At 64.1% G+C, this 10,241-nt stretch overlaps 1 protein-coding gene, 2 non-coding genes and 1 pseudogene across 3 annotated transcripts; 3 read left to right on the top strand and 1 right to left on the bottom strand.

Moving 5' to 3' along the window:
- Window positions 1-404: 404 nt before the first annotated feature.
- On the top strand, window positions 405-568 carry LOC128090173 (U1 spliceosomal RNA). Its single transcript, XR_008210825.1, has one exon. It is a non-coding gene; the product is annotated as a U1 spliceosomal RNA (small nuclear RNA).
- A 1,635-nt stretch (window positions 569-2,203) lies between these two features.
- LOC128090179 (uncharacterized) lies at window positions 2,204-2,376 on the top strand (annotated as a pseudogene).
- A 955-nt stretch (window positions 2,377-3,331) lies between these two features.
- LOC128090169 (U1 spliceosomal RNA) lies at window positions 3,332-3,495 on the bottom strand. The gene has a single exon (XR_008210824.1). It is a non-coding gene; the product is annotated as a U1 spliceosomal RNA (small nuclear RNA).
- A 302-nt stretch (window positions 3,496-3,797) lies between these two features.
- Window positions 3,798-10,237, top strand: GTF3C2 (general transcription factor IIIC subunit 2). The gene is made up of 17 exons (XM_052688259.1): window positions 3,798-4,300; window positions 4,739-5,024; window positions 5,437-5,531; window positions 5,701-5,778; window positions 5,897-5,995; window positions 6,069-6,290; window positions 6,386-6,497; window positions 6,633-6,750; window positions 7,620-7,651; window positions 7,833-7,962; window positions 8,057-8,201; window positions 8,361-8,522; window positions 8,655-8,742; window positions 8,847-8,975; window positions 9,173-9,304; window positions 9,566-9,673; window positions 9,765-10,237. The coding sequence occupies exons 1-17, from the start codon at window positions 3,813-3,815 to the stop codon at window positions 9,942-9,944; spliced, it is 2,604 nt and encodes an 867-aa protein (XP_052544219.1). The 5' UTR covers window positions 3,798-3,812; the 3' UTR covers window positions 9,945-10,237.
- Window positions 10,238-10,241: the final 4 nt, after the last annotated feature.

Here is a 10,241-nt window from a genome sequence, read left to right as displayed (position 1 = left end):
CGGGGATGATGCAGCCCGGGCAGGGCGACGCTGGGGAATCGGAGAGCGGGCAGCCCAGAAGCAGCGCTCTGCGGCGCGAGGCGAGCCTGTGGCAGAGGCAGCCAGCAGAAGGGGCGTGGCCATGCAAATGAGGCAGCTAAGAATCAGAGCAGCTGGAGCTAAGATCCCTGGATAAGGGGGGGACCGATGCAAATAAGAACGGCGCGCAGCATGCCGGGAGAGCAAGCCCACAAACAAAGACTCCGCGTGGATCCCCGTGAGAGCCTCAGCGTGAGGCTCCGTGCGGGAATCTGTGGTGCGGAGAGCGGGCCAGGGAGGGGCGGAGGTGTGCGTTGAAGCGCGGGTCGCCGTGCGGTGCGGGCTGGTGGCGGGGCGTGGGGAGCGGGGCGTTGGAGGAGCAAAGCATACTTACCTGGCAGGGGAGACACCATGATCAGGCAGGTGGTTTTCCCAGGGCGAGGCTCATCCCCTGCACTCCGGGTGTGCTGACCCCTGCGATTTCCCCAAATGCGGGAAACTCGACTGCATAATTTGTGGTAGTGGGGGACTGCGTTCGCGCTCTCCCCTGGCATCTTCGGTTTAATGGTAGAGTGGGGGAGAAAAAAAGGGCTGCAGGCTGCTGTGGCGGCTGTCAGCAGAGCGCAGCTTTGGCGCTGCCGAGCGACGGCGCCTTGGGCTCGCGTGCAGCTGCGCCCGGCAGCATCGCGGAGCAGCAGCAGCGCCTGCTGACAAGAGGCGCTCCTGGGGGGTCGGGCTTGCAAGCACTGCTGTGTCACGTCTGTGCAGGCGGCACGGGCAGTGGGACCGAGGGCGCCCTCAGCCAGTCTGCAGGTGAGACCAAGCGGAGCGGTGCGGCTGCCAGAGGGAAGGGATGCCGTCCAGACGGACCTGGGCGGGCTGGAGAGATGCGGGCTGGGCGGAGAACGGCTCGAGAGCAGCCCTGAGGAGGATTTGGGGCCGGCGGTTGACGCAAGACTCGACACGAGCTGGCGGCGCGTGCTCGCAGCCCGGAAGGCCGACCGTATCCTGGGTGGCATCAATAGAAGCGTGACCAGCAGGGTGACGAAGGTGATTCCGCCCCTCTGCTCTGCTCTCCTCAGACCTCACCTGCAGTGCTGCGTCCGGTTCTGCAGCCCCCAACACGAGAAGGACGTGGAGCCGTTGGAGCAGGGGCAGAGGAGGAACACGAAGGTGGTCGGAGGGCCGGAGCGCCTCCCCTCCGGGAACAGGCTGAGAGAGCTGGGGCTGCGCGATGGGGAGAAGAGAAGGCTCTGAGGAGACCTTATGGCAGCCTTCCAGTCCCTGAAGGGCCTACGGGAAAGCTGGGGAGGGACTTGTGGTAAGGGCAGGTAGCGACAGGACGAGGGAAAATGGCTTTAATCTGGAAGAGGGCAGATTCACACCGGATGTCAGGAAGAAATTCTTCACTGTGAGGGTGGTGAGACACTGAACAGGCTGCCCTGCGAGGCTGCGGATGCCTCTACATCCTGGGCAGCCTGCCTCCCACAGATGCCTGTGTAACCTGGGCTAGAGGAAGGTGTCCCTGCCTACAGCAGGGGTTGGAACTACGTGAGCTTAAAGGTATCTTCCAACACCAACTGCTTTACAGTTCGGTGTTCTGTGAGTCAGCACCGCACACACTGCTTGCATCTGCATCCTGCATCAGCAGGAACGGAACCCGCGTGGGGGACCAGTAAGACCTTCAGGAGCACAACGATCCGCACGGCCCCGCCCCCTGCCGAGGCCGGTCCCGCAGCCCCTCCGCCCCGCAGCTAACGGCGGGCCAGCGGCTTTCAGGACGGCGGCGCTGCGCAGAGGGTGGAACCGGAAGCGGGGGTCAGCCGCGGCGCGGAGATGCTGCGGTGCGACTGACTGGCGGGGGCGCGGGCCATGTGGAACGGGGCGGGGCCACGCAAAACTGCGCGCGCCTAGGAAGACCTGTGAGCAGGGCTGCGGCGGGAGAGGGCGGGCCATGCAGATCAGTATGCAGATCGCTCCGCGCGCAGCATGCCGGGAGCGTAATAAACAAGGAACGGAACGCGCGTGGAGCCACATGGGCGCAGCGTGTGCCTCCGTGCGGGATTCTTGGCGCGGGAATCTGTGCACGATCGCGGCACAGGGTGGGTGTTCGGGGCGCGGGTCGCCGTGAGGTGCGGGGCTGGTAGCGGGGCGTGGGGAGCGGGGCGGGGGGGGTGAACAAAGCATACTTACCTGGCAGGGGAGACACCATGATCAGGTCAGGTGGTTTTCCCAGGGCGAGGCTCGTTCCCCTGCAGACTCCGGGTGCGGTGCTGACTCCCTGCGAATTTCCCCAAATGCGGGAAACTCGACTGCATAATTTGTGGTAGTGGGGGACTGCGTTCGCGCTCTCCCCTGGCATACTTCGGTTTAATAGCAGACTGGGAGAAAAAGAGGGCTGCTTGTGGCACGATCGCGGAGCACATGCTGCTGGAGGTCACACTGTTCTCACAGTGAAGAATTTCTTCCTGACATCCAGTGTGAATCTGCCCTCTTCCAGATTAAAGCCATTTTGCCTCGTCCTGTCGCTACCTGCCCTTACCACAAGTCCCTCCCCAGCTTTCCCGTAGGCCCTTCAGGGACTGGAAGGCTGCCATAAGGTCTCCTCAGAGCCTTCTCTTCTCCCCATCGCGCAGCCCCAGCTCTCTCAGCCTGTTCCCGGAGGGGAGGCGCTCCGGCCCTCCGGCCACCTTCGTGTTCCTCCTCTGCCCCTGCTCCAACGGCTCCACGTCCTTCTCGTGTTGGGGGCTGCAGAACCGGACGCAGCACTGCAGGTGAGGTCTGAGGAGAGCAGAGCAGAGGGGCGGAATCACCTTCGTCACCCTGCTGGTCACGCTTCTATTGATGCCACCCAGGATACGGTCGGCCTTCCGGGCTGCGAGCACGCGCCGCCAGCTCGTGTCGAGTCTTGCGTCAACCGCCGGCCCCAAATCCTCCTCAGGGCTGCTCTCGAGCCGTTCTCCGCCCAGCCCGCATCTCTCCAGCCCGCCCAGGTCCCTCTGGACGGCATCCCTTCCCTCTGGCAGCCGCACCGCTCCGCTTGGTCTCACCTGCAGACTGGCTGAGGGCGCCCTCGGTCCCACTGCCCGTGCCGCCTGCACAGACGTGACACAGCAGTGCTTCCAAGCCCGACCCCCCAGGAACGCCTCTTGTCAGCAGGCGCTGCTGCTGCTCCGCGATCCTGCCGGGCGCAGCTGCACGCGAGCCCAAGGCGCCTTCGCTCGGCAGCGCCAAAGCTGCGCCCCGCTGACAGCCGCCACAGCAGCCCGCAGCCCTCTTTTTCTCCCCCACTCTACCATTAAACCGAAGATGCCAGGGGAGAGCGCGAACGCAGTCCCCCACTACCACAAATTATGCAGTCGAGTTTCCCGCATTTGGGGAAATCGCAGGGGTCAGCACACCCGGAGTGCAGGGGATGAGCCTCGCCCTGGGAAAACCACCTGCCTGATCATGGTGTCTCCCCTGCCAGGTAAGTATGCTTGGCTCCTCCAACGCCCCGCTCCCCACGCCCCGCCACCAGCCCGCACCGCACGGCGACCCGCGCTTCAACGCACACCTCCGCCCCTCCCTGGCCCGCTCTCCGCATCACAGATTCCCGCATGGAGCCTCACGCTGAGGCTCTCACGGGGATCCACGCGGAGTCTTTGTTTGTGGGCTTGCTCTCCCGGCATGCAATGCGATAGATTTGCATATCCCCGCCCCGTCTTTGCGCAGTTCCCGCCTCTATCTCTCTGTCTCCCAATGATCGTTAGAGTCTTCCCGTCTCCTGTCACGTGACGGAACATCTTTGTATCATGACGTCATCTCCGCGCGCCGGGCGCCGCCATGTTGCGGGCTCCGGGCCCGGCGTTGAGCACGGCTGTAGCCGACGGCGGAGGGGCGGCAGCCATGCGGGCGGCGCCGGCTTGAGCGCCTCGGGTGCGGCTCCGGGACTCCCCCGCATGGCGTCTAGCGCCGCCGGGGCCCGCGGGCCGCGTTGCCGCGAGCGGAGCCGCCGGGGCCGCGGTCGCGGCGCTCCCCGGGAGCTGTCATCGCCCGCGGCTACGGGGGAGGCGGGAGTGAAACCCCGGCAACGGCCCGTCCGCAGCCCTAAGGCGCCGAGCGGCCCGCAGGGCCCAGGCCCGGAGGAGGCGGATGGGCGTGGGGAGGCCTCGCAGAGCCCCGAGGCTGAGGTGCTGCTGCGGCTGTCCCGGGGCCTGCCGGGTCCCGGCGGGCTGCGGGACGGCCGGGATGGCTCTGACACCTCCCCTGGAGGGCGGCCCCGGCGGCGGGCGGCCAAAGTGTGAGCGGGGCCGGGGCTGTGGGGGGCAGGCGGGCGGCTTTGGGGTGCCGTTCATGGAAGGCTTCATCCCGCTTCTGGGAAGTGTGTTGGGCTTCAGGAGCTGAGGGCTGCGGGGATCAGCTCTGGCTGAGTGGGTCAGTGACTGGGGATAGATCTGTGTGGGCCCGCAGAGATGTGGGTGGGCCCTGAGGTGTCCTTGGGAGGGAGAGGGGGATGCTCTGAGTGATCCAGTGAACAGGTACAGAGTTGGAGCCGCACAGCCCCATGGGGCCCCTTGGTGCTGAGAGGGATGCTGAGCCTGTGGCTCCATTGTGGCTCCATTGGTACTTCTCAGTGGTTCCCACAGACCCTGGGGCTGGGCTGGGTGCCGCTGTGTTACACAGATGGGTGCTGCTGGTGCACCTCCACTTACTGTCATGTGCTGCCTCTCTGTCACAGGGCACTGCTGTACCTCCAGGAGCTGGCAGAAGAGCTGACATCTGTGTGCCAGCCCCCAGCTCCCACCGAAGGCCCCCAGGAGCCCCAGCGTGTCCAGAGAAAGCGTCGGAGAAAGAAGGAGGAGGAGGATGCCAACAGTGATGATCCCACCCAGGACGCCGATTTTGTGCCCTCTAAGGATGTACTGCTGCAGGCAGAGGAGGAGGAGGAAAGTGATGCAGCACTCAGTGAGGAGTCCGAACTGGAGCCGCTCCGGGGGCACAGTGTGAGGACGTCATCAGGAGGGGTAAGGAGAAGAGCTTCTCCTCTACTGCTGCTTGCTTTGTGTGCTACAAGTGTCACAAAGTGAGCTGTCGCTGGCTGTGTGAATGTGTCCCTCTCTCACTCTCATTTGTGAATGTGTCCCTCTCTCACTCCAGCTCTTTTGGGCAGATGTGCCCTGAAACAGGATTCTGCAGGGGTAGTATAGTGTACCGTGTGAGGGTGGGTGTGAGCTCCTGGAGAGGCAGCCAAGAGTGAGAGTTGGTGAGAAGAGAGTGAGTGTGCTCCCGGGCTGCTGCTGGAGCTGATGTCAGGCTTCTTAGCATAGTGACACAGTGTTGGGAGACTACAGAGAGGTTCATCCAGGGATGTTTGGGCAGGTGGGGACAGTCCTTTGGCTGCCCTGTCCCCTGCCCTGACTTTGCTCTCATTCCCAGAGATCCAAGCCCCTGTGCCGTGGTGTTGCTCCCAATGGCTTCCACAATTCCATCATGGCCCCAGTGGAGAAATGCTCCAGCCTCACCTGCAGCCTGTGAGTGGGGGTGGGAGGGCCGTGGGGGCATCCTGTGAAGCACTGTAGGCATAGGTACAGCATGGGGGCATCCTCACATCTGGGCAGCCTCCCAGGGGCCACATGTGGGGCAGGACCCAGCTGCTGGGCCCAGCATAGTCTGTGCTGATGTCCGTGGCATCCCCTGCAGGCGGGAGCAGGTGCACTCGCAGTGGGAATTCCCTGACTGGATCCCTTTGGCACGGAACTGGACGTGTCTCTCTGAAAGGTACTGTGGGCAGCAGTGGCAGGGGCTGGGTGTGGGGACACAATGCTGGGGAGCAGCTCTGGCACAGATCACCCCCTGTTAGGGGCAGGATGCACCTTTCACACTCATTCCTCCCCAGTGAAGCTGCCCCATACCTGCCGGTGGAGGAGAAGTCTCCACTTTTCTCCATCCAGCGGGAGGGCCTTGAGGATGGCGGTGCTTTATACAGGTTAAACAGGTCAGTGGGTAATCTTGGGGTCCTGCCACATGCAGCCCCTGTTGCCTGGTGCCCTGACCCTTCCTTGCCACAGATTCAGCTCCCTGCAGCCCCACGAGGAGCGCCAGGACGCAGCCTTCTTTGTGGGCGGCCCCATCTGGGCCATGGAGTGGTGCCCGACGCCGGAGGGTGCAGCGGCCGCGCAGTACGTGGCCCTGTACTGCCACAGAACCATGGAGGAAACTCACAGTGCGGTGGGGCTGCACCAGGGCCCCGCACTGCTGCAGCTCTGGGGCCTGGGCACACTGCAGGAGGGGTGAGTGGTGAAGATGGGACAGCATGGGGCTGTTGTGTCCCAGTGGTGGGGCTGCTGCTCTCCAGCTCCAGCGTTTTTCACGGTTCCACCTACAGCTCTGCTGACAGAGCTGGACTGGCCTACGCCATCGCTGCTGATCATGGCTGTGTCTGGGACATGAAGTTCTGCCCCAGCGGCGCTTGGGAGCCTCCTAGCAGCTCCTCAAAGGTGGGTGTGCAGGCTGGCCTTGGGTTTTCCCTGCTTGTGTCTGCCAAAGCACTGCCTTCTCTGGGCAGAACGTGGTGATCCCGAGGCTCCTTTCAAAAACCAGGGGTAGGCTGAGAGCCTGTGCCTGTCCCACAGCACCCACAGATGAGCCGGCTTGGCCTCCTGGCTGCTGCTTTCTCAGATGGCAGCGTGGTGCTGTACGCCCTCCCACACCCTGGTGCACTGCAGAGCTGCACGAGAACCCAGGTAAAAGGTAGGAAGAGCCACGCCGCCCTCATCCCTTTGTGCCCAGAGTTTTGGGAAGCCTGGAGCTGGAGCGTGGCTGCAGCCGCGTTGAAGCAGAGCTGCATGTTCCTTGCTCCTGGCTGGCAGCTGCACGTTGTGGCTGGGATCGGAGCTCCGATCAGGTCTGGCGCTGCCCAATGGTCCTTGTAATGCTCCCATCTGCCGGCAGCCGCGTGAGATTGATGAGCTGCTCGTGGCCGCTCAGCCGCAGCTGACAGCCCCCATCCATCCGCTCGCCTCCGACAATGGGAAATGGGTTTCCCGTGTCTCCAGCCCCAATCCGTGCTCTGGTTCCGGATGGGTTGCGCTGCTGCCGCAGCCCCACGTGGGGTGGGTTGGATCCTTCCCCAGCCTGCAGCTCTCCCACGGAGCAGCCGGGTGCGGCCGTGCTGCGGCATCACGTCCCATCCTTGCGCGTCGCGTCGGATGCCGGCGTCGATTTGCTGCCGTGGGCTTGGTGCAGTGCGGGGCCTCGGTGCTCCCACCTCTGTGACCCCGCAGTGATTGCGGTGCCGGGGATGATGCATGGCTCTCTGCATCTTCCCGCCTCCGCTGCGGTGCGCGGGGTGCTGACGTGCCTGGATTCCTGCTGAGCGCAGGGCATGGAGCTCGTCGTCCCCCCCCGGCACTCGTGGTGCTGCTGGAGGGGCCGTGAGCCGGTGCTGGGGATCCTGCGGGCACCTCGGTGTGTGTGTGTGTGACATTGGGGTGCTGGAGAGCAGTGCTGGGCTGCGTGGGGACGTTGCTCTGAGCAGGATGGGCAGGGACATGGGAGCGCTGTGCCAAGCTCAAGGCTGCCAGAAGTTCCTGCCCTGACCTCCCTCTGCTCTCTTCCAGATGGGTCCCCCCACAAGCACATGATCTGCAAGGTCAGTGTCCCTGCTGCTGCCCCAACGTGCCTCCTGCCTGCTGCAGGCAGGGAGCTGGGGGGCACCAGGAAGCCTGCAGAGCTCGCTGCCCCCAGCACCGTGCTCCCACCCCTGCGTGTTTCCCACTCCCAAGATAGGCAGTGCTGGAACACGGCCTTACCTGTGTCCTTTCTCGCTGCAGGTGCAGCATACCACCACACTGCAGGTGGGCTCCATCCAGGCAGGGAGCGCAACCGAATGTGGGCAGTGCTTCAGCCTCTCCTGGATGCCCTCCCGGCCCCACCAGCACCTGGCGGCGGGATTTTATGATGGTGAGTCCCTGCTTTCAGGGAGCAGCTCTTGCCCTTTGTGCTTCAACCTTTGGTGCTAGGGTGGCTCACCACAGCAGCACACCTCTGCCTGCAGGCACAGTGGCCATCTGGAACCTGCTGACCGCATCCCCACTGCAGCGCGTGTCCCACGCCGACGGCTCCCTCCAGCTGTACCCTTTTCAGTGCTTCCTGGCCCACGACCACGCTGTGCGCAGCATCGAGTGGTGCAAAGCCAACAGGTGAGAGCTGCTACTGGCTGAGGACTTGCTCCTGCTGCTGGGCTCAGGGCTAACAGTGCCTGAGGCGCTGGATGGTTTTGGGGTGAGGGCCCTGTGGCGTGCAGCTGATGGTACAGCTCAGCCCTGGGGTCTCAGTGCCGCCTCTCTCCTGGTTCTCAGCAACTTCCTGGTCACGGTAGGGAACGACCGAAAGATCAAATTCTGGGATCTGCGGCGCCTCTACGAACCCATCAACAGCATCAAGCGTTTCCTCAGCACTGAGGTGGCCTGGCTGCTGCCCTACAATGGTGTCACCGTGGCCCAGGACAACTGCTATGCCTCGTGAGTGCTGGGGCTCTCCAGAAGATGGGTGGGCTCCTGCACTCCAAGAGGCAACGCGCTGATGGCACTGGGGGCAGGAAGGCTGGGACATAGCTGTGCTCTGAGCTCAGCCCTCACCCTTTTCTGTTGCAGTTATGGTCTCTGTGGGATCCACTACATCGACGCTGGGTACCTGGGCTACAAGGCGTATTTTGTGGCCCCTCGCAAGGGGACTGTGTGGGTAAGGGGCAGACACGGCTCCGTCCTGTGGAGCAATCCCACGGGTTGCTGGGGCATGGCACCATCACTGCTGGGAGCTGCTTCCCAGCTCCTCTGTTCCCACAGAGCATCTCAGGCTCGGACTGGCTGAACACGGTGGCTGCTGGGGACATCACAGGCGAGCTGGTGGCTGCGGTGCTGCCCGACCTGGCTGTCAACCCACTCAATGTCAAGCGCTCCTCGGACCGCAGATTTGTAAGGCACTAAGGGACTGGGGGGCAGTTGCATCAATGGAAAAGTGCTGCTCTGTGTTCCTGTCTGGGCACTGCAATGAGACTTTGGGGCTGGGTTCCTCGCCCTGTCCTCTGCCCTTCGGCCTGAGGTGCCTCAGAGTTGGGCATAGTCCCTTCAGAGGGATATGGACCTGCCCCTCAGCCTCCTCTCTCCCCCAGCCGGTGTACAAAGCTGACCTGCTGCCCTGCAGCACTGCAGTGCCAGGGAGCAGTGAGCCAGTGCTGCCCAGGACCCGGCAATACAGCGAGATGGTGGCCGCAGCCTACGTGCGGTTCCGGGACACCGATCTGGTATGAAGGATGGGAGGGAGATGGGCCCTCCTAGCTGGGAACAGTGGGACTGGGGGTGATGGTGTGGCTTCCACCCCTTGCTCAGTCTTAGAGCTGTGAGTATGGGGCAGAACAGACCTCTGAGGAGTGAGGTGTGGGATGGGGACAGTTCACCTCACCCAGCACCAGGATAGAGCCTGGGGGCTATGGCAGGGTGTGGGGGTGCCACCCCCTGCACCTCATAGTGTGCCCACTGCCTGCCTTCCCCCAACCCCCCCACAGCGCAGCTTCAAGAACTTCCCCAGCCGTGAGCCCATGCGCCGGATGCACAAACAAGAGGGGAAAGCAGAGCTGAGCCTCGACCGCTTGCAGCTGGAAGCCCTACACAAGGTGAGGCAGCCCCCCCACCCAGCCCAGCTCCCTGTCCCGCCTCCAGGGTGTGGGGCCCCCTCCCCACCCTTCTGACAACCCCTTCCTGCAGGTGCGCTTTAGCCCCAACCTGGAGGCGTGTGGCTGGCTGGTGTCGGGGGGACAGGCAGGCATCGTGCGCCTGCACTGCCTGGCGGGGCTGGCAGCTGCTGTGGACCCGCAGCTGCTGCCGCAGAGCCGTGCCCGTTACAGCTCCCACCCTGGCATTCCTGTGAGCCCCCCCTCCGAGTAACCCCGGCCCCTCCCTGCGGCTGTGGGGGCTCCGTGCCCCCCTTGGTGCTCCTTCCCCGGGGACCCAGTGCTCCCGCTGTCCCCCTGGGGCCCAGAGGGCTCTGTGCTGTGCTCTGCGCTTCGTGCTGGTGCAGGGCGGGCAGTGGGACCGCTGCTGTGTCCCTGCCTTGGGCTGAGGCTGTGCGTGGGGCTGCGCTTGTGCTCCCCCTCTCCCCCCCCCCGGTGCCGGGGGCTCTGGAATCGCTCACATTGAGCTGTGGTGGCAGCAGTGCAGTAAAGTGGTGCGTTTTGTAATGGT

Source organism: Tympanuchus pallidicinctus, unplaced genomic scaffold, assembly GCF_026119805.1.
Source record: "Tympanuchus pallidicinctus isolate F22 unplaced genomic scaffold, pur_lepc_1.0 scaffold1, whole genome shotgun sequence".
Lineage (NCBI taxonomy): Eukaryota > Metazoa > Chordata > Aves > Galliformes > Phasianidae > Tympanuchus > Tympanuchus pallidicinctus.
This window is presented reverse-complemented; position numbering and strand designations above follow the sequence as displayed.

Excerpts from the sequence above, each read along its gene's own strand:
- GTF3C2 (XM_052688259.1), top strand. The coding sequence starts at position 3,813 with ATGACGTCATCTCCGCGCGCCGGGCGCCGCCATGTTGCGGGCTCCGGG. Across the intron at positions 7,963-8,056 it reads GGCGGCGGGATTTTATGATG|GCACAGTGGCCATCTGGAAC; the intron begins GTGAGTCCCTGC and ends CTCTGCCTGCAG. Across the intron at positions 9,674-9,764 it reads AGCTGGAAGCCCTACACAAG|GTGCGCTTTAGCCCCAACCT; the intron begins GTGAGGCAGCCC and ends CCCTTCCTGCAG.